Raw genomic sequence first — 23,377 nt, forward strand, 5'->3', positions numbered from 1 at the left:
ATTATATGAGTGTGAGATTACAGGCAATAAAAAAAAAGATTTAATTGCCTTTCAACGTGATATGACATTAGGTGCCAAGCTTGCTGGGTTGAGTATGTAATGATCTCAGCAGAGTCGTATGTGTGTGTGCGCACGTGTGTGCGCACTCCTCTTAAGACGCCCAGCCGACGAGCTTGCGGTCTTAAGAGATGGAGAGAGGCTGACGTAGAGGATGCTGCACTGATGCTTCAGAGAAGACGGGCGGGGCGATGTCGGAAAGGGCGGGTCTGGTGTATTACAGTCCACATATGCACCATTGTCTCGTGCTCCCTCTCCTCTCTCTCTCTCTCTCTCTCTCTCTCTCTCTCTCTCTCTCTCTCTCTCTCTCTCTCTCTCTCTCTCTCTCTCTCTCTCTCTCTCTCTCTCTCTCTCTCTCTCTCTGTGTGCGTGTGTGTGTTACTATATCAGTGATCCTCCATGTTTTACTAAGCAGATGTCCTGCGTCGTGAGGTCAGCGCAGTAGTCCTTCCCATCCAGCCGCTCCTCCTGATCCACACCCAGGCCCGTCCTGAGGTCCTTTCTGCGGCCCGTCTGAATGTGTGTCGCCATTCTGGGCCTCCTGTTCTTATTTAGAAAGTGTGTCAACTGTTATTTTAAGGGCTGAGCTATAAGTTGACAGCAACGTGCTCTGACACTTTAGGGATTAGATGGAGAGTTCAACAGATTTCACTTTTGTTTCTAGTGAACTGTCTCTAGCTTCCACTGTGTCCACCCGCTGTATCAATACAAAGCATATGACCTCCACTCTATTTCCATACACACTTTTCCAGCCTGAAGCACTTTAACTTCCTGGCTTTGTGTGGCTTTATATCAACATAGTGGACAAATGAGAAGCAGGAAGTGTTTTGTTTTCTAGTTCTCTTGTCCTTCATCCTTCCATTTTCACATCCCTTGTTCCTTCATATTTATATATCAATTTCTTTTTCTTTTGGTAGCTTATTTTATCACATGCCCTGTGGCTGTCGCCGTCTACCTGGAAGGCAGTTAAGGGATACTGCCTCATCTCTGCCAAACTTCACCCAGAACGCCAACCCTAGAAGTTCAGCAGAAACAACAAACAGAAAAACATTTGAGCGCTGTCCATCCGCTGATGAACATGTGGGAATATTGCAGTGCAAAGAGCTGTGCTCTGTCCGGAGCCCTCCAAACACAGGCAAGCTGATTACTATTGCAACAACACTGCCGACCTCATAGATGCCCACTGCGATCAGTGTCGGTCTGTCGGTCTGTTTTGTTTCCCCATTCCTGCGTATTTAGAACGTAGCGCTTGCGTATTTAGAACGTAGCGCTTATGAACAGGAGCTGCGGTATTATCGTGGCTAAACAGGAAATGTTTCATTCATACATTCACTTCGGTTTCATTTGGATTTCTTTATTGCTTTTCTTCCGCTACTGAAGGCCACGTGAATGGTAGCGGAGTTGTCGCTTTAGAGTTGTGTGAGGAGCGTCGCAACCTCGTCATCCTCATACACAGAGGGAGGAATGTATGATCCCGATGACAGGGCCATAGCAACGGGGTGGTACCATCCTTCAAATGCAACAAATCACTCGTTAGCTACTGTGTCTGCATTAGAAAAGCAACAGATACTCAGTCATTAGTAGTGCAAGTGTCTCCCGAGTTGAGAGGAAGTCGTTTACTTATTTGAAAAGCCGCGCTACTTAAGCGACGTGCGTTTGAAGCAAAGCTGATTTCTATAGCCGCGGATAAATAGGCCCGTCGTTTAAAGCGCTCCTCTCGTCGCAATAGCCTGCTGCTTGCGCATAGTTGCTGTTTCGCAAAGTCCTTTCCTAAGGGAGTGGGAGAAAGTGCCTGTGATGGTGCTGATTCCAAGATCAACGGCGTTCGCCAAGCAGCTCATAACCAGAGCAACGTCCTCCCAGGACTGTTCCTGGGGGGTGGGGCGTACGACAGGGTGGGGCGTACAAACGGTGCTGAAGGACCGCCTATTAACCCCCCGCCCAATGAGACACCATCCTCTCCACCCAGAGAGAGGAGCAGCTCTGTTTGATCAACACGGGCGAGGACACCCCCACCCACCGCCCTTCGCTTTATGTGTGATCTTAGACCACGGTGTGATGTTTAGCCCCTCCCTCCCTCCCTGCTCCTCGAACGTCGAACTCTTTGAAGCATGGCTCTCTTCCACTCTCAGGTCCAGCGTTCTGTTTGTATACTCTGTGTCAAGCTCTTCCAAGTGGCTTTGGGTAATTTGCTTATAATCTGAGTGACATAATTACAAGGACCATTTCTGCTTTCCATGCGAATGGGAAGTCCCTTTATATTTTATCAAGATTTCTTCTCTGTTGGGAGAAAAAGAAAAAATAATACATTAATTAACGTTAATAAAATGTTTGGGCTGAGCGACTGTGAGCACAGCTGTTAACACTGGGAGTGTCGAGCTACATTACGAAATGCGGGACTGTGGCTGTAATCGGAGCTCCTGAGAGGAAGATGCTTCTGTCTGTGGACTGTTGTGCAATTTTGTGGCGTAAGCTGAGATCAGTGAGACTTGGACGCTGTCTGCTCTCAGGGTGAGAAGTTCAAGGAGATGGGACGTCCCTCTCTGGCCACACTCTGTTTTAGCCATTAGGGCTCAGAGTGCTGGAGGGTACAGGGTACTAAAGGGGACTGGAGAATACATGGTACTGGAGAATGCAGGGTACTGGAGAATACAGGGTACTGGAGGGTACTGGAGTGTACAAGGTACTGGAGAGTACAGAGCACTGGCGAGTGCAGGGTGCTGGAGGGTACTCGAGGGCACTGGATTGTACAAGGTACTGGAGGGTCCTGGGGAATACAGGGTGCTGGAGGGTACTGGCGAGTACAGGGTGCTGGAGGGTACTGGCGAGTACAGGGTACTGGAGGGTCCTGGGGAATACAGGGTGCTGGAGGGTGCTGGAGGGTACTGGCAAGTACAGGGTGCTGGAGGGTACTGGCGAGTACAGGGTGCTGGAGGGTACTGGCGAGTACAGGGTGCTGGAGGGTACTGGCGAGTACAGGGTGCTGGAGGGTACTGGCGAGTACTGGGTGCTGGAGGGTACTGGCGAGTACTGGGTGCTGGAGGGTACTGGCGAGTACAGGGTGCTGGAGGGTACTGGTGAGTACAGGGTGCTGGAGGGTACTGGTGAGTACAGGGTGCTGGAGGGTACTGGGGAATACAGGGTGCTGGAGGGTACTGGCGAGTACAGGGTGTTGGAGGGTACTGGCGAGTACATGGTACTGGCGAGTACAGGGTACTGGAGGGTACTGGCGAGTACAGGGTGCTGGAGGGTACTGGCGAGTACAGGGTGTTGGAGGGTACTGGCGAGTACAGGGTACTGGAGGGTACTGGCGAGTACAGGGTACTGGAGGGTACTGGCGAGTACAGGGTACTGGAGGGTACTGGCGAGTACAGGGTACTGGAGGGTACTGGCGAGTACAGGGTACTGGAGGGTACTGGCGAGTACAGGGTACTGGAGGGTACTGGCGAGTACAGGGTACTGGAGGGTACTGGTGAGTACAGGGTACTGGTGGGTACTGGGTGCTGTGCTGGGGAGAGAGAATCTTGCTGCAGACAGGCTTTGTGCACACGAGGCTGCACCAGAAGGGATTCAGATATTAATTCTATTACTGCTGGGTGTTTCCTCCATGCTCTGCTGCAGACTATTTGGTGTATACACACACACACACACACACACACACACACACACACACACACACGTGTCCGATTGCTTTCTACTGTATTCTGTATTTCTGCTATATTTTTGTATATACCTTCTAAAAGTGCTAAGATGCATCCATAGTTTATTTTTTTATTTTTTTGTTTTGTTTGGTTTGGTTTTTTTTTCAGCCTGATCTTAGCTGGTAAGGTATAACTGAGCTGGTTAGCTGTAAAATCATGCAGAACATGGCGGGATGCTGCCTCAAGGGGCCCACGCTGCCTCACGGGGGCCACGCTGCCTCACAGTGCCCGCGCTGCCTCACGGGGGCCACGCTGCCTCACGGGGGCCACGCTGCCTCACGGGGGCCACGCTGCCTCACGGGGGCCACGCTGCCTCACGGGGGCCCACGCTGCCTCACGGGGGCCCACGCTGCCTCACGGGGGCCCACGCTGCCTCACGGGGGCCCACGCTGCTTCATTGTGATCATCACAACAATATTCTACAGTTTGCCAAACTGCCGTTCCTGTCCGGTTTTTAACCATGGCACATCAACCATTCAGTGTTTAGTTGAACACAATTCAATATTGTTTTTATTATTGCTAATGCATTTTAATTGCACAGTTGCACACGTGCTGCACCCTGTAGCAGTGTAATGGCAGTCTGTTGACCCTGGTGGGCGGGGCTCCGTGTCTCTGATCTGTCAGTGCTGCTGGCTTCCTGCAGGATGTGGGAGTTGCATGCAGCATCTCCCCTCTGTGCAGTCATGAGAAAATAAAGGAACAGCAACCTAGGTTGCCTAAAACAGCCCCCATCCCTACAGACACACTGCATGTGTGTACGCACGCACACACACACGCACACACACTGCGGTAATCTCCTCTAAGCTCTCACAGCTGGGCACAGCTGTACTCTGAGGCTAAAGCAGTACTTGTTTTGTTTGCTCTGCTATTGCGCACACACACACCACACCCCCCGACCCCCCCCGACCCCCACCCTCCCTTTCAGGTTTGTGTAGCGTGATTTAATCAGCTCGGTAATGAAAAATCAAAGAAACAAATTGGTTTGGTGCTGGTGAACGGGGGCACCCCCAGTGTCATGCTCAGTCGTGGTGTCCTCCAACACTCACACCCCACCAGCCCCCAAAAACGCCACCATCTGGATACCATCCACACATGCCAGCCCCCGCACCCAGACAGCCACGCCTCCAGCCGCAGGTTCACAGGGCCCCCCTCACCTCCTCTCACTCTACCTTGTCTCCATTTCCAGTATCGGGCATCTCTGTATGTCAACGTGGTGTTATGCTAATGCAGTGTTGTTTTGACCAATGAAAAGTTGACTTTCACGAGGACTTGATTGGGTTTGTTGGTTTGCATCAGCACCAATTATGAAGACAAATCGCTGCCTGTCTGCGGTCCGGTAAGAGAGGATGGCTTAATCATGTTGCTATGGTAATTGCATCTGGTGAGGAAGCGTGGCGTCCTGGCGGGCCCCTGTCGTGAGGTCAGAGTTCAGATGAAGGCCGGCGTCCTTGGCGGGGTCGAGCAGACGTGCCTTTCATCAGGGGAGGACCACGTGCCTGGGGACCTGGTTGTCCTCAGAGGGACTGGCGTGTTCTCCGTGGCAGACGGTGATGAGTGGGGGGGGATGAACGGTGCTTCAACGCAAATCATCACTCCTCGATTTTCTAGAGGAGCAGGACTCGATGGAGGGTTTAGCAGTCGTCCCAAAGGGTTGTTCATACTCGGTGCCTGGGGAGTGAGTGTGTCTCTGCAGTGGGGTAGACTGTTCAAGACTAACAATGAAGTGTGTGTGTGTGCGTGTTCTCTCTCTGCAGTGGCATAGGCCGCAACTGGCCGTGGGCGTCGGGCGGCAGCAGTATCCTGGCGGAGTACGGCACGCTGCACCTGGAGTTCATGCACCTCGGCCGCCTGTCAGGGAAACCCGTGTTCGCCGAGAAGGTAAACGGGATCTCTACCTACAACACACTCCACCCCTCCCCCTCCCCCTGGCCCTGTCCACTCACTCCTGTGAGCCGGGTGCCCAGGGGGGCACGACGCTGCAAATGAGGCGTGGCTTTCACGTCCCCTCTGGCCGCCACCCTCGCGGCTGGTCCCGGGGCCTGGCCCCGCCCCGCTCCGCCGCGGCCGCCGTGATGGATGATTCCATTACAACCCCCGGCCAAGGGTTGACTTAACTGTGAAAGTCACCTGGAGTCTCTGAATTGATGAGTGCAATCTCCACAGGAAAGCTCCTCTCGCATCTCAAGCATGTCAGGAGTTTACTGCGTGGGTGTGCAGAGCCCGTGTGCCTGTTAGACTTCCAGTCTCTTTCTGTCCCCCGCGACAGGTCATGAACATCCGGAAGGTGCTGAATCGCTTAGACAAGCCTCAGGGACTGTACCCCAACTACCTGAACCCCAACAGTGGACAGTGGGGACAACGTAAGTCTCCCCCCCCCCCCTCTCTTGCTCTGTCACTGCCTTATTCTCTCTCTCTCTCGCTCTCTCTCTCTCTCTCTCTCTCTCTCTCCCTTTTCCCTTCCCTTCATTTGCCCTCTAGCCCAGTGATTCTCAACTGGTGGGTCGCGACCTAAAGGTGTGTCGCGGACACGTTCTTGGTGGGTCGCGGACACGTTCTTGGTGGGTCGCGGACAGCTTGCAGCTTGTTAAAAAAAAAAAAAAAAAAGTCTACTCTTCAGATTTTGTACTCGTCTTTTATCTTGAAAAAAGACAGAGGCACATGCCACAGCTCCAGACTGCGACTAAAATGGTCGCAATCGCGACCATAAATGAGTAATAAAATTATTTCACTCGCCAGTGGCGACAGGTGATACAAGAGCATTATATTTTATGGGTGAAGATTTTTTGTCATTGGAAAAATATCCACAATTTTCTTTTGAGGTTGTATTTTAAAAGTTAACCGATATGCTGTAGTTCCCACTCTCATGTTCGCTCTGCCCATTAACAAAAGCCGGAATCACCAGCGTGACTCGCAAAGCAGCGGAGCCGAGCTGAAACTTTAGCACTAAGCGTTAGCTTGTTGAAAATAGCGAAGACAAAAATATTGGATTTTTTCACACAGTCTACATTTCTGTCGGACCATAAGAGGACACACTCCTTTATAACTGTACATAGTTTTAAGTTCATTTTAATGGGATCAAAAGTCACTCATATACATACTATGAAACTTGGTAAAGTTCGTTTCACGTTCGCATATTCGGAATTCTTTCTTCAATACCTTTAAGTTAAAAGTACCAAAATATGCAAATTCTTATTTCTGGCACCCAAGACAAACATCTACAACTTTGTTTACATCAGGAATATATGTATTTTAAAACATGTTATTTTAAATATACTCCTGTCACCGCTGCACCGTCTAAGGCACCGTCTACAAATGACCTTAACACTGAAGCAAGTGGAGGTCGTAAAGGCCCCAGAGCACTGCGCACTCTTTTGCAATAATTTCAATAGCTTTTAAACGGTCCATCTAAGACCACTAAAGAAGTTGGATTACATAAAGTTAATCTTTAATAACAACCTACTAAAAGATGGGTATTTATACCTTGCACCAATGTGTGGTGGTCAGTTTTTGTCAAATATTTCAATAGCTTTTAAATGGACCATCAATTCCACAAAACAAGGTTGTTGATTAGGATGCACTTAACTATAACTTGTTTTATGCTCTTATGATGGACATTTTAAAAGCTATTTAAACATTTGACAATGTGCACTTAATATTTATACAACTTGTTTTTATCTTGTGAAGAATCGTTTAAAAATTATTTAAATCTTTGCAGAAAAAAAGTGTGTGCAGTGCTCCGGGGCCTTTACGACCACCACTTTTGTCCATGTTAAGGTCATTTGTAGATGGTAATAGTAGTACATTTAAAACATGTCTAATTCCGAATACGCGAACATGAAACCAACTTAACCACAGTTACAAGGAAGAGAAAACATCAGTCATGTTGGACGACAGAGATCCTAAATAACAGCTGACCTGATGTGAGTGTTAGTTTATATTATGGCACCTAGAAAAAGTTATTGGCGCCTGATTTTTTCCTTTTAGGACCTACTGGCTCCTTGAGTAATTTTTAGTATGTAGCCCAGCATGAGAACCATCTTGTTGCCATGGTAACCACCAATTGTTTACCCTTTTAATTTGTTATAACATTTGTACTGTATAAAACTGGGTCGCGACTTAATGACAATGAGAAAAAGTGGGTCCCGAGCTGAGACCAGTTGAGAACCCCTGCTCTAGCCCACAGTTAATAAGCCAGAAAGGTCTGGTTTCCTGCTCTGCTGTTATATACATGCAGCACATAGAGGCCTTTGTAAAACCGCGCGAGCTGATTTACTGATAAAATAATGGTGCATTTGTGGGCGAGCGTCTTTCAGCAGTCTGGCATACCACCTGGGCTATAACTGCACATAACTGCTCAGTAAACACGACCCTCAGAGTGCAGACTTCCTGTGTGCTGTTTTTCACTGGAGACATCAGGGCCACACAAAACACCGACTGTGTGTGCGTGCGTGTACGGGAGGTGTGTGTGTGTGTGTGTGTGTGTGTGTGTGTGTGTGTGTACGCCTCACACTGCCTCTGAAGGTTCAGTAAGAAAGGTGTAGTGGCAGATCATGTTTTAAGAGCATAAACACACACACACAAAATGTTGTGTGGGCGTAGTTGTTCCTCTGTAGCTCCACACACACGCAAGACCCTCAGGCCCTTTCTGGCATTCCAGAACTTTCTCTGCAGTAAGTGTCAGAGTGGTTTAATGCATTATGTAGCTTATTTATGATGCAGCACTCGTCTAAAATGCTCCTTCATACAAACACCTTTCTTTGGCAGGTTCGAATGACTGCGTCATTTATTTGTGTCACATTTGAAAGCATGTTTCCTTGAACAGTAATGTTCTTGTCACAGGACATTTCATCCTGTGCAGTCATAACTTTTTGTGTTACAGCACCCTCTTTCAGTCTTTTAGTAGCTGTGATGAAAGGCATCACTTGCATTATTATTTCCTTTTATCAGTTTGTCAAAAAATGATTTTAGTGGAGATATACATTAATATTGAACACAGAATTCTTCATGTGCACTGTTGGGTCTTTCCTTTGGGCTCCAAGTTGGTGGGCGGGGCCGGGCGGGGCCGGGCGGCTTGGGCGGAGCCAGGCGGCTTGGGCGGGGCTGGGAGATTTAGGCGGAGCCGGGCGGCTTGGGCGGAGCCAGGAAGCAGGAAGGAGCCTGCGGCTGTCTGTATACAGCGTTCACCTCCGTTCACTTCCTACCAGCTCCTTTGTTCGACTGAAATAAGCCAAAATAATCTGGGAGGGCAGCTAGCCGGAGGGAGCAGCACTGATACCTTTCACCCACATAAAAAAAAAATGGCAGGCCACTCTTTGGTTTTGTTCAGTAGTCTGTTCCTGTCCTGTGGGCATTTCTCATATAGGTCACTTGTGGCAGAGGCTCGCTGGAGTAAGAGGACGTCTGCTCTAGGGGTGTTTGAATGAAAGGTTCTTTTTCATTTGCAGCCTCCATAGAGGAAAAAAAAAACCCTGGACATCTCAGTTCTGCAATTAAAGTCCTACGATTAAACACTAGAAATGAATAAAGTACAACCTTTACATATGTCATCATTTTGCGGTTTGCGGTTTTTTGTGTGTCCTGGACCAAAAAAAGACATGAAAGGTGAACATTCAGACTGGATCGCTGTTAGTTCCTCTGGCTCAGTAGGAACTATACCACAGAAACGCTCTGTGAAAGACACTTTGTTTAAAATATTAAATACTGCAGCCTCCTTCACTCATCTGTGCAAACTGGTTCATTAGATCAGTAATTGTGGTTTACGTAGAGGTTTCCCAGTATGCCCTGTGTAGTTCAGTGCCCCAGCCACAGACCCGTTGATCATGTGTAGATGCTAGCTGGATAAATGATGGTCCCAACATCGTTCTTGAAGTGAGCATGGTCATTGTTCAGTGTGTTAAGACTTAATTAAATACATTTAATTAAATCACGACTACTATACTACTAAATGTACAATTTATAATTGTATATTTGAAAGGTGTATTAGTCCTATGCAATTAGTTTTTCATGTAGGTCTTAGTGTAAATTTAAACAGAGCAGGCCCCCTGGCCGCATTCTAGGATTTTAACCAAATCCCTTTAGTATTTGGGATTACAGAGCAAATCTGAGGCCGATAGAGTGAATGTCATTTATGTGTCCATTAATTATACAGGTGGTAGTCTGAAGCTTTGCCCTCATCAGTAATTCAGTGATGTCACCTCTTATTGTGTCCTAGTTTCCACTTGTATTAAGTCATTAAATACGGCATTTGTCCTCTTCTTAGTGTCCTTTTTTATGGCTTTGTTTCTCTGTCTTTCTTTCCATCCTTTTTTCCTTCTTTCTGCCTGTGCTCTCCTTTTTTGTCTCTTCTTTCTGCTCATCATGTGCGTGCGTGTTCTCTCTCTCTCTCTCTCTCTCTCTCTCTCTCTCTCTCTCTCTCTCTCTCTCTCTCTCTCTCTCTCTCTCTCTCTCTCTCTCTCCTCCTCTCCTCTCCAGAGTGGACAGCCTCTCTCCTCCCCGAGGTTTATTGAGCGATAGCCCATGGACAGTCCCCTCGCAGGGCTGCTGGTAGCCCTTGAATGTGTTAAGCAGCACACTGTGGGGGGGATCAGGCAGGGGGGGTATGAGAGCAAACTGAGAAGAAGACTTCCACACCCTTCAGCAGCCATAGAGATCTAACAGCAGTGATACTCTCCCCGACAGCCTGATTTAAAACAGTCTCTGTCTCTCTCTCTGGTTGGCTGGTGTTTGTGGGCGTGAGCTCACGGAGCCCCTCCCTCATTATTCCTGCCCTCCGACCGATGCCAACAGGCCCGTGCTTAATGAGCTCTGAGGATGTGCAGATCCAAACGAGCTTTCACCACGGAGTCCGTCTGCTCGGCGAAGACGCCAAACACACGGGGATCGCAGAGGCTTCCGGCTTCAAAATCCTCCTAATCTCAGTTTTACAGGCGACAACCATGCGTCACTGCAGCACTGAGACGCTTGCGGTGGGCATGTGCGCGCGCGATCACGTTGTGACCATTTGTATCCCGTCCCCCCATTGTCTGTCCATCTCTATCTCTTTCTCTGTTCCTCTCTTCATCTGCATCTCCCTCTCCCTCCCGCTCTCTCAAATTCAAATGCCCTTAACAACTGTTACCAAAGCTATTAAGAGAATTATTCATTCACAGTCCTAACACGTTCTCTTTCTCCCTCTCCTGCTGACCCACCTCCGCGGCTGCTCAGATCACGTCTCCGTGGGCGGCCTCGGCGACAGCTTCTACGAGTACCTGCTCAAGGCCTGGCTCATGTCCGACAAGAAGGACGAGGAAGGCAAGAAGCTCTACTACGACGCCCTCAAGGTAACCTCAGAGAAGGAACCTGGACAGCAGGTCACTCCGTTAGGACTCTGTTCTGTTTAGACTCGGTTCTGTTTACCCCATGAAGTTGTGCGTACGTGTAATAACGAGAGAAAAAGCGGAAGAGGAACCACATGGTTGTTGGACCATCTAAAGGATGGAGGAAATCTCTCTCTCTTTCGATTGATTCAGACTTTCAGTTCAACCCGTACCTCCATTAGAGAAGAGCGGGGTGTCTTAACTTGCCCATAGAGTCCATCTCTCTCTCTCTCTCTCTCTCTCTCCCTCTCTGAGACTGAAAGTGATATGGTGGGGTGTGTCTGCTGATTCATACGTATACTGTGTGTTTATAGTCACACTGAAAGTCAGCATCTTCAACACAGAAAGCGTGAGAAACACAGGAGCGCTGTAGTTTGTAGTTAGCTTGTAGGGTGAAAGCACATTCGATTCCTCCAGATGTCTCTTACTTACTCTTTACTTAAACATACTTGCATCCCAGGAACACTCTCTCTCTCTCTCTCATCCCCCCTTCTCCCCTTTCTCTTTCCTTTTCACTCCCAAAAACCCATGACCAATCATCTGATAACAGAACGCCATTATGTAGGCCACCGTTAGAGCGAGTTTGTACTCGTGTCGGCCCTGTCTGTCATTCCAGGAGCTCCGTTATCGGCGTGCTCCATCCTCACAGAAGACCTCTCCGTTTCACCGTTACTGCGCACACCTGCAAACAACTGCCTCGCCCCTCCGCTTTTAGCGCAGAACTTATCAACACTAAGAAGGAATCATCCAGGGCAATCAGAGGGATTTATAGCACTCTGTTGACATGCTTTAGTAGTGAAGCCAGTTATTGAACAACCCAAAGTGTGTGAGAGAGAGAGCGAAAGGAGAGGTGAGGTCAGGAATTTTATAAGCAATAAATCTCCCGCCCTCCAACTAGGGGCTTATTTCCATCTTGGCCGCCGCCTTCTTCATGTCTTCTTGGCGTAGCGCCCCCTGCCGTGCCCCCGAGTCGTTGCCTCGGGCTGTCTGGGGGCTGCTAATGCCAGAGAGAGGTCTTGCTAATCGGGGGGCTGCTGCTAGCAGATCACTTGCGTCAGAAACGCATGCACCCCGAGCTCGACCCTTGAGTAACTCCCCAGCGTTCGGCGTTGGGGAAGATCGATCCCTTCCCCCCCTCGACTGATCACGTCCGTCTGCATGTTCCCCACAGGCCATCGAGACGAACTTGATCCGCAAGTCCAGCGGGGGTCTGACCTACATCGCCGAGTGGAAGGGAGGACTCCTGGAACACAAGATGGGTCACCTGACCTGCTTTGCCGGGGGGATGATCGCCCTGGGGGCCGACGGCGCGCCCGACACCAACACGGGCCACCAGATGGAGCTGGCGGCCGAGATCGCCCGCACGTGCCACGAATCCTACGCCCGAACCAGTGAGCAGGCCACTCCCCCCAAAAACCTCACCCCATCATGATTGAATGATTGATTGATTAGCAGCACCTGTGGGAGAGGAAGATACTCAGTCTGCAGTGAAACGCCCCCTGCTGGTCAGTGTGGTGTGAAGGACTGGGACTAATTCGTGGGCGGCTGCATGATTAACTGGCTCCCCTCCCCAGGAAGAGGCACAGCCGGTGGGAACTAACAGATCAATAGCTGCCTGGGTGATGGTGCTGAGATGGAGCTTCCTGGAGGGGTTCTGGCCCGGCTCAGGAAGATCAGCACTGGAGCATAACGTCCTCATGGGGGTGTGGGTGCAACGACTACCCTATCGACACTTCAGGCTCCGACTAACGCCAGATTATCCCCAAATCCACTACAGCCACCACACACACACACATACACACACACCTTTATAGCCAGTGTGTGTAGACCTGACACACAGGCGTATCTTTTTATAGCTTCTTCCCTCGCATTCTTGTTTATCTAAGGATATTGTTTCGGCCTTTAGAAACCAACAGGCTAACGGGGTGAAGGATAACGGGTCCAAAGGCGAAGGCCAGATCTCTGCAGAGCACACACGCTCACAGAGGTCTCGCTGCAGGCCTAAATCAAAACCCCAAATTCGGATCTCTCCCCGTTTGAATTCCCAGTGGCTCCTCTGTGTGGGCCCGGTGCTGGTTCTCCCAGTCACCACGACCCCTAAAGAGGCGTAGCTCTGCGACTTCTTCTACGTCAGCACCCGGTGCTCAAAGACGGGCCGGGCCGCTCACTCAAGCAGGGCGGGCGGTCTACCGCCCACGTCGGAGCGAAACGAAGCGCGACTCGTCAGAAGGCGAGAGAGGCGTGCGTGTAGGCCCGTCGGCGAGGCGGTGAACGCCGTGGCAGCGTGAAGAGCAACGGCTTTGCCCTGCTAGCATTACTAGCGCAGCCATCACGCGCACGGAGCCACGACTGAATCACTCGACCCACTTCTGCCGAGCAAGCGGTCACAGCCTCGATACACGAGGACTCTGGCATTGGGGTTTGGGGGAGTTCATGAAGGCAGAGGGAGAGACGGTGAATGTAATGTGTGTGTGTGTGTGTGTGTGTGTGTGTGTGTGTGTGTGTGTGTGTGTGTGTGTGCTGCTGTTTGCACTGCGAAATTCATTTGGTTTCGGTTTACGTCGGTATCGGATAGTATTGAAATAAAAGTTTGTGTGTGTGTGTGTAGATCTGAAGTTGGGTCCCGAGGCGTTCCGATTCGACGGCGGCGTTGAAGCCATCGCCACGCGGCAGAACGAGAAGTACTTCATCCTGCGGCCCGAGGTCATCGAGACCTACATGTACATGTGGAGGTTCACGCACGACCCCAAATACAGGCAGTGGGGCTGGGAGGCCGTGCAGGTACGTGTGCACCTGTACCCAGGGACCTGCGTGACCCTGCACACGCAAGTGTCTAATGTCTCGCGTTCGAATGTGTCCCGATAACACGACCCGTACCACCGCTGAGGAAGGGAATATCTATCTGCTCCCCATACAGCTGTAGGGAGGCAGCTGTGTGTGTGTGTGTGTGTGTGTGTGTGCGTGTGCGCTTGCCGTGGGAGCCCTGACCGCTCTCTCTCTCCGTCTCCCATTTCAACGTGCCGTCCCACTCTCGGTCCATTAGAACGTTGGGCTTGTTGTCCGGTTTTAGCCTCTCTCCCCCCTAATTTAGCATTTCTCTTTTCATTTCCAGATGCATTTGCTCGCTCACACACTCCCTCCCTTTCTCTCTCTTCTCTCTCTCTTCCCCCCACCATTCAGTTCTCCTCCACTCAAAACTGCCTTGTTTCACTGTTGTCCCCATTTCTTTCTCTTGCTCACATATGGAGTTGACTTTTCATAGCCGCTATTTGTGCATCTCTGTTCAGTAGCAGCAGTGTCATGGTGTGTGTGTGTGTGTGTGTGTGTGTGTGTGTGTGTGTGTGTGTGTGTGTGTGTGTGTGTGTGTGTGTGTGTGTGTGACTCTGTTCAGTAGCAGCAGTGTCATGGTGTGTGTGTGTGACTCTGTTCAGTAGCAGCAGTGTCATGGTGTGTGTGTGTGTGTGTGTGTGTAACTGTTCAGTAGCAGCAGTGTCATGGTGTGTGTGTGTGTGTGACTCTGTTCAGTAGCAGCAGTGTCATGGTGTGTGTGTGTGTGTGTGTGTGTGTGTGTAACTGTTCAGTAGCAGCAGTGTCATGGTGTGTGTGTGTGTGTGTGTGTGTGTGTGTGTGTAACTGTTCAGTAGCAGCAGTGTCATGGTGTGTGTCTGTGTGTGTGTCTGTCTGTCTGTCTGTTCAGTAGCAGCAGTGTCATGGTGTGTGTGTCTGTTCAGTAGCAGCAGTGTGTGTGTGTGTGTGTGTGTGTGTGTGTCCAGTAGCAGCAGCGTCATGGTGTGTGTGTGTGTGTGTGTGTGTGTGTGTGTGTGTGTGTGTGTGTGTGTGTGTGTGTCCAGTAGCAGCAGCGTCATGGTGTGTGTGTGTGTGTGTGTGTGTGTGTGTGTGTGTGTGTGTGTGTGTGTGTGTGTCCAGTAGCAGCAGCGTCATGGTGTGTGTGTGTGTTGTGTTTCAGGCTCTGGAACAGCACTGCCGTGTTGAAGGTGGCTACAGTGGTGTCAGGGATGTCTACGCCAACAGTCCCAACCATGATGACGTCCAGCAGAGCTTCTACTTAGCAGAGACTCTCAAGTAAGACACACACACACACACACACACATGTAGTATGTAGTCTGAGAAATCGCTGTGGCATGTTTTTTCCCCAATTTGTCTTATTTACGTGTTCATAAATTGTGTGTGAAATGCAGACAGCTCAGTTTGTGTCAGCTGAGTCTGCATGACGCATACAGCACATTGTACAGGCAACATTTATCCATTTACGCCTGACACTTCCAGCTCGGTGCGTGTGAAATATGGGCCTCCTTTGAACCAGGCTGCACACAGCCGTTCCCCAGAACCCGCGCTGGGCCCAGGAGCACACCTTCCGTTCCACTGGGGCGGGGCTTGTTTTTGTTTTTGTACTGCTTTTTCGTCAGTGAAATTCTGCTCTCCGTAGGTTTAATGTGGAAGCCTCCTTTATTTTAAAGCAGTTTGTGTTATTGATGTGGTTTGTTCTTATAGATTACCTAGTGTAGGGTTGCCACAAACGATTATTTTTATAGTCGACTAATCACCGATTAATTTTTATGAAACAAATCGCCATCACTAATGTTAACTTTTACAGCTACCACGATAAGTAAGTACAAAGTTAATGCTTCGTTTACGCTAACTTTAGCAGCTAACTAGCGATTTAGATTACAGAGATGACGGTCCCGCTTCATCATTGTCACAATAAGCCACAACATGCTTCAGGTGCTCGTACATCGCGGTTGTGCTGCCGTGGAAGGAAAGTTCTGCCTTGCAGATATTGCACGCGTTTCGGAACCCGGCTACGGAAAATGATCCCACACTTTTGAGTTCCGTAGCCGGGTAGCCATGATACCAGTCTGTGTAACGTCCTGGGATGTCGTCCACTGTCTACCTTGGTTTCCACTACTGCGCATGTGCGTTAGGGACAGAAAGGCAGACGCAGCAGTGGAAACTGCCTCAGCAGTTTGGAGAGAGAAAAAAACACGACGCATCGACTATTAAATTAGTCGTCGACTATTTTAATAGTCAACATAATCGTGACTATTCGACTAATCATGGCAGCCCTAATCTAGTGGCACTTTGCCTTCTCCTGTGTGTTGTGGCGAGGGACCGCGCGTGTTCGCGAGCGCACGCGCAGACGATCTACTCTGGGTGTCCATGCTGCCCTGCGTCCCATCATGCCTCTGGGCTGCTCCACAGGCTCCTCCTGCACGCTCCACCTCTGTGTGCGCTCCACCAGAGCTCATCTCCTCCTCTCCCAGCACAGCGCTCCTTCACGTAGGGCGGAGAATGAGCTTCAGTCTTTTGGCCTGTGCGGGATGTAAACTCTGGCTTCTAAATACTACTCGTGATGGTTTCTTGGATCAAGTTTGTTTGTTCCTCTTCTGCCAGTCTCTCTCTCTCTCTCTCTCTCTCTCTCTCTCTCTCTCTCTCTCTCTCTCTCTCTCTCTCTCTCTCTCTCTCTCTCACACTCACACACACACACACACACACACAGGCTTTTGTTGTATGTGACTAATTTCTGTCCCCTCCCTGTCTGGCTGTGCTAGTTGAGATGATCTGCTGTGTGTGAGGGAGAGAAAGAAAAGAGAAAAGGGTTCAGCAGGCTGACAGAGATGTTCCTGTTGTGTTTGGTCTCCTGACTGAGTGCATTAACAACAGTGCTGCACACCACGCCAGCAGCAGCATGTAAAGCCCTGCTCTCCTCCACACACCCCACCCCACACACCCCCACCCCATGCCTCTATTGTGCACTGGCTTTGCTGTCTGAAGGACCACGCTGTGCACGTCTGTCTTTTCAAAGCACAAGAGCTGGACGCAGTGAATTAGGCTTCAGGGTCCATTTCTGCCTTTGTCTAACGTAGAGGTGAACACCGTCTAGAGGTGTAGAGGTGGTGAGAGCGGTGTGAGTGAAAAACGCTGCTCTTATCTGCATGGCTAATTGCCCCTCTAATTACTGTTCAGTATCAACAGCAGCCTGAACTCTCGTGCCCACCCTGCTACCAGTGGGAGAGCCCTCGAGAGCCCATAACGCAAACACCACGGATCAGCACACCACACCACACACAGCAACGCTCAGGGGACCCCATCACACCACACAGCCCAACTCGAAAACATCCAATCCCACCCAGCATGGCTTGGGAGACTCCACCCCTCACAGCCCAACGCGGGAGACTCCACCCCCACACAACCCAACTCGGGAGACCGACGCAAACCGATGTGCACGCAGGCGGACCTGTGTCAGTGCTCTTGGGTTCCGGCTGCTTGGCCGTGGAGCCCCATGCGGGGGTTAACAGGCCCCAGCTGTCAGAACTAGTAGCGCCTGCAGCCCCCCCCCCCCCCCCCCCCCCCCCCCCCCCCCCCGAAAGGAGGCCGTCGTTTCTACCGCCTTCCCTGCATATCCTGCTCGCTTTCGCAGAGAACGAGGGAGTGTGGGAGAAGGAGGGAGTGTGGGAAGGAGGGAGTGTGGGAGAAGGAGGGAGTGTGGGAGAAGGAGGGAGTGTGGGAGAAGGAGGGAGTGTGGGAGAAGGAGGGAGGGTGGGAGAAGGAGGGAGTGTGGGAGAAGGAGGGAGTGTGGGAGAAGGAGGGAGTGTGGGAGGAGGGAGGGAGTGTGGGAGAAGGAGGGAGTGTGGGAGAAGGAGGGAGTGTGGGAGAAGGAGGGAGGGTGGGAGAAGGAGGGAGGGTGGGAGAAGGAGGGAGTGTGGGAGAAGGAGGGAGGGTGGGAGAAGGAGGGAGGGTGGGAGAAGGAGGGAGTGTGGGAGAAGGAGATAAAGAGGAAGAGGGAGGTCATGAAAGCAAGCGGAGTGAGGTCGGAGAGGCAGGATTACCAACGGTCCGTGTGTTACTGAGAGGCGACTCTCCGTCCCCGCCGTTTAGAGACTGGAAATCCTTTTAGTAGTGTTGCACATAGCCACCAAATATAGCGTAACTCTCACCGCAGAGTTTCAATGTTCTGTTTGAGCTCGGCTCGCAAAACTTCGCGCCGTCGACCGATGGCCCCCGTGAAGTTTTAAACAGGGTGCGCTGTTCTCATCTGAAGGGAACGTGAACTATTTTAGGATAATAGTTGTAGGCGTGCTCCGTCTTGGAGAATCTTTTGTTTTAAGTATAGTTTGAATATGAAGGATGTAGCAATGGGTGTCTCTTCAAAGAAACTTTGAAGAGCAGACTCAAAAAATGAATCCCAGATTTTATGAGCAAGACTATCCAATAGCATTCAAAGGCAGGGGGTCAAGCACAGAGACACACAGTGAAGAAAATGAAATGTTTCAAAACCCAGTTCTACGCAATGCTTTGACACAATATAGTTGCAAAGCCTAAAAAATTAACAAATTATTACATTTAACTGCAGCGTAATTCAGTGACCCGCTACTAAAATAATTATATCTAAATCTAACTAAAAGCATGGCTCCACAAAGACCTTTTGAGAACTTTTAAATGTGGTACATGCAGTATTAGTAAAGATATTGTTCAGAGTCAAAATATTTTTGTAATTTAGGAACACAGAGCAGCGTTATTGCTTGTAATTCTGAGTTTGTGGTGGATCGCCCATTGTGTCATTATGGGTGCTTCAATGTGGGTAAGACCAGAAGAACAAACGTGTAGTCCATTTTAAGTATGAAGTCTCGTGGCTAAGACTACAGAGAGCTTCACAGCAAGTCTTTGTCTTGAAGATCTCAGGATCTTGAAGTTATGCCAAAATCCATTCATGGGGGTGATGGATTGAAGTTGTTACTTCAGGCTACCCAAACCTTAATGGGGATGTGGATTGTAGATAAATTCCTTGTGGTTTTTAAGTTTTTGTTTGAGTGTAAGCATGCGTTGGTCTTGCTATATGCATGTTTTGTGCAGACGTGGGTTTACCAGACATTCTTTTACTTGTGAAATCAATCACTTTGAGTGTCAAGTAGACATAATTGATTTGGAGGTGTGGCTTAGTAGGCACAGATATGGTTGAGTGCACACAGGCACCTGTTTGTGATGATCAATTTACTGGGTCCCTTTCTTTAGTTCAGCTGCATTATGCCCTGAAGAAAACATTAGCTGCTACATTTTTTAACAGTTCTGTTAAGACACGTCAATACAATAGACATTTTAATTTATGCAGTGCCTTAGTTTTGTTTCCTTAAAGTTTCTCTCTCTCTTTCTCTCTCTCTCTCTAGCTCTCTCTCTCTCTCTCTCTCTAGCTCTCTCTCCCTCTACCTCTCTCTCTCTCTCGCTCTCTCTCTCTTTGTTGGAAAAAAGCCATTTAGGTTCTTGGATTAGTTTTTGGGCTAAATGGTTTGTATTGTCACCATGGGGACATGAGTGTGGACATGTGGATCTCCGATGCAGATGGCGATGGGGAGTCTGGGCAGTTGTTTAACCGTAATCTGGCAACCCAAAAGGCTCGACGTGCCGAAGCGCGTGTCCTTACTCTGGTTTCACTCCCCCGTGGTGCACCCTGCTGCAGGAAAGACCACACGTGGCCCTAAAATGCACGATGCTTGTGCGAGCTGGCATTCTCCAAATCCTGTTTATCTGCGAAATACAGAGTTGTGTTTGTTTTTTTTTTTTTTGTTTTTTTTACGGTAACAAGACTAGAAGAATGAGAAGAAATACCCGTCAGCCATTTTAGCTGCGTTTGCCAAAGCTCGGTTGCTGAGTGCAGGTGTGTTTGTTTTTGTGTTTTTCACGTTGTTTGCCTTCGTGTTGTGGCTAGCCCCTCCGCTGAACTCACCTCTACGTTCTTCCTCGTTCGGCTTGTGTTTTCATGTGCGGAGCCTTCATTAGTTCAGTGTTGGCACTAGCGAAACTCCTGCATGTCCTTTCCTCATTACTGGGCCGGCTGGGCGGTGGGCCGTTTTCACCCTTGTACCCCCGTAACGGGGAGACGGGAAACACAGCAGACCCGAAGTGGGACAGAGATGGACCTGGACTAGCCGTGCTGGGTCGACTGTGGTTGTGTTCAGTCATCCGGGTGTCTGCTGATCACACTGGCCTCTCAAAACAGTGTGTGGGTTGAGGAAACGAGACAGGGAGGAGGGTGTCTTTGGAGAGACTATTATAGAATAATCTGCAAGGTCATAGCAGCGGTGATGACTGCTGCAGCACAGTCTGGGGAATACCGTGAGCGGTTTGTACATCGAGTACCTCACTCGTTCCGTTTGAGCGTAGCAGGACTAACTTCTCCTCCTCTTCCAGGTACCTGTACCTGCTCTTCTCGGAGGACGACCACCTGCCCTTCGAGCACTGGGTCTTCAACACGGAGGCCCACCCGCTACCCGTCATAAAGAGAGAGAAGGCCGACAGGTCCAACCAGCTGTAAGAGCCGGGACGCTTCCGGCTCGTCACCCCGCCCTCCAGCGCCGAGGAGGCCCGACTGCTTTACCCCTCCTCTGGGTGGAGGGCCCTCTCCTCTGGACCCGTGACCCGCGCAGACACCGCCGTCTGCCGAGACGTCCTGGCACGGAGCCCTTTCCCCCGGCTCGGCGTCCTCTACAGCGTCTTTAGAGATAGCAGGGTGCACGCTGGCCCTTGGACCATGGAGACCCGAAGGATCTTTTCTCCTCTATGAGGAGACTGGACCCTTTCCATGTCGACGACTATGAAGCCCCCTCATGCATTCTTCGGGTTAAAACAAACAAACAAACAAAAACAATGACGGTAAATTCCGTTTTTGTTTTGTCTTTGTGTGTGTGTGTGTGTGTGTGTGTGTGTGTGTGTGTGTGTGTGTGTGTGTGTGTGTGTGTGTGTGTGTGTGTGTGTGTGTGTGTAAACATTAGAATTTAGATGTCCACTAAATTTGTGTCCATGGTATTGTGCTCTTGGGTCATTCCAATATGTCTCATGCTTTTTTTTTTCTTTTTTATTTTCCTCGTGCTCATGTTCTTTTTCTTTGAGTCACACGTAGTGATTTGAAGTTTACTAGTGCCTTGTTTAGCTTTAAGGTGATCAGACGTTCGCACAGCGAGGTTCATCTCCGCTTCTGTTCAAGCGTTTGTTTGCCGTTTTTCTTTTTCCTTGGCGACCTCTGCCTCTGTGCGTTCCCGGTGGGAGTTCTGCTGAGGCTCGGTCCTGCTCTGCGGGACGTGGAACGTCCTGGTCCTGTTCTGCGGGACGTGGAACGGCGTATCTGAGCCACAGTTAGACCCAGCTCTCTCACAGCGAGACACTGCTTCCTCGTCCTCCTGCACACGTCAGAGCTTCCGTTCTTTTTTTTTTTCTTTGCTACAACATCTTGCTTTCCACCAACACATACGTGTACACTTGTTAACTGTTTACTTAATCAGGTGTGGCGGAGATGTTTGTACTTGACATGGTGTATAAAAAAAAAGAAAAATATATTGTTAATTTATTACTTCTAGGATCTTTTTTTTTCTTTCAGTGCCAGTTTTGTTTTTGTTTTCTTTCCTTTGTTTTTTTTTTTTGGCCTAGTTGGCACACTGGTGAAGTGATGACGGTGAATGACAGTGATCTAGGTGGGAGGAGTCAGGGAGCAGAGCACCGTGGCAGTCAGGGGGAACCATTACGTATGAATGTACCACCGAATGTGAAGTGAACATTTGCTGCCTAGTCATTGTGTTATTTTGGTTGTTTATTCTTTTCTTCTTAAAAGCACAAACCTCTGGATTAAGGAATTGATTGGGTTGTTCGCTGGAGCAAGGAGCCGGCAGGGGCAGTGCGTGGAAACAAGGCAAGCACAATGAGAGACTCTCGAGACGGGGAAGCAGAAACACATTCAAACACTTGGATATAGAACACTGGAAAGAAAAGATGCTTGTTCACACTGACACACAGACAACTATCATATATACATGATATATATAATATTTTACACACACAATACACACACACACACACATCAGCCGCAGGTTGAATTAAGGACTGACGAGGTCTCCCCTTGTTGCTGTTCCATAACTACACTGGCAAAGCCCACGACGGACAGCCCTGTTTGTCTTACCTGCCACGAGGTCTCGTCTTTTCCTTTTGGGACAGAAAACAACTGTAAGGTGTTGAAATGGATCCAAAGAGCTGCATTTCCAAAACATGGAGACCAAAGGAAAACCCCTGCAGCAGTGTTACAGTACTGCAGCTCACGACCCTCTCCGTGACTCTTCTGTAAAACGCTAATGGCTTCAGAGCTTCTTCCTGTATCGTTCGGCAGTGGACAGCGTGAACACGGCTCCCAGTTGCCTAGTCGATCAATATGAGATGAACTTGTCTAGGACGAAGCGATTGACCGCCACCGTTCGGAAGCTAAACCCCGCCCCTTCACTCGCCACTGTGATATTGTGGATATGACATTTGAACCTTACTGTACTCGCGCTGAAAACCTGCTGTTGGCCACCGCGGCTCGTCCCACGGGATTCGCGTCTGTGCGCGCAACTCCCTGATTGGTCAGGTCGATTGAGATCTGATCTACTAGATCTACTACGAGTCCGAGGCAGATATTCCGTCGCATCTTGTATGGACAAGCAGATTGGACCATGTGCTGTTCGGGTGTGGTTGTTCTGTCTGCTTGGTTTTTTGTTTTTGGTTTAGGTTTCGGGGGTGAATTTTGGCTAAAATATTGTGTTGACTATCATACGAGGTTTTTTTTTTTTTTGTGTGTTTTCGGTTTGTTGGGGTACTTTTTGTTGGATTGTGATAAAACCTCAAAAATTTAATTATAATATTGCTGATAATCATTCCATTGCACATAGCAATTTTTGGGTTTCCATATACAGTTGTTGTTTTGTTTTGTTTCTTTCCCCCGTTATTATGTACATATTCCATTCTGGCAAACTGCCACTGAACATTTATAGAAATCTTATGATCTTATGGAATAAATTATATTAATGAGCAGCAGAATTTTTTGATAAACTATATTTGTTACACTTCTATTGTGAATAAACAAATCTTTTAATATAAAGTCGCAGCACAGGTTTCACTGAGTGTGTTTCTTTATAAAACAGGGATGGCCTTTAAAACCCATCCTCACGTTTCTACAGTTTCATGATAGTTACTGGCCAGGCTCCAAACCTGAGGTCTTGTTGCTATAACTCAGGTCTGAAGATTCAAATCTAACTATGGATTTGGTAGGTATCTCAGATCGGGTGACTATCTCCACGGTGAGGCGAACATGGCACATTGCACTTTCACACCGGACGAGATTCACCGGTGTAATCACTGTATAGAGATGTAATAACTTTTTACACAATGATAATGGAAAACCTGCTAAAATATTTTGGCATGGCTTCTGTTTTGTGGACTTTTATCATA

The 23,377-nt window shown here is 49.2% G+C and overlaps 1 protein-coding gene across 1 annotated transcript in view; it reads left to right on the top strand.

Moving 5' to 3' along the window:
• man1a1 (mannosidase, alpha, class 1A, member 1) overlaps positions 1–23,034 on the top strand; it is a 78,746-nt gene extending 55,712 nt beyond the window's left edge. The window contains exons 6-12 of the mRNA XM_077017882.1: positions 5,513–5,636; positions 6,025–6,118; positions 10,962–11,077; positions 12,285–12,504; positions 13,722–13,894; positions 15,081–15,196; positions 20,318–23,034. Of these exons, the coding sequence (XP_076873997.1) occupies positions 5,513–5,636; positions 6,025–6,118; positions 10,962–11,077; positions 12,285–12,504; positions 13,722–13,894; positions 15,081–15,196; positions 20,318–20,441 (967 nt within the window). The 3' untranslated portion in view covers positions 20,442–23,034. The remainder of the gene's footprint in view (positions 1–5,512; positions 5,637–6,024; positions 6,119–10,961; positions 11,078–12,284; positions 12,505–13,721; positions 13,895–15,080; positions 15,197–20,317) is intronic.
• The last annotated feature ends 343 nt before the right edge of the window (positions 23,035–23,377 follow it).

This window comes from Brachyhypopomus gauderio, chromosome 9, assembly GCF_052324685.1.
Source record: "Brachyhypopomus gauderio isolate BG-103 chromosome 9, BGAUD_0.2, whole genome shotgun sequence".
Taxonomy (NCBI): Eukaryota; Metazoa; Chordata; class Actinopteri; order Gymnotiformes; family Hypopomidae; genus Brachyhypopomus; species Brachyhypopomus gauderio.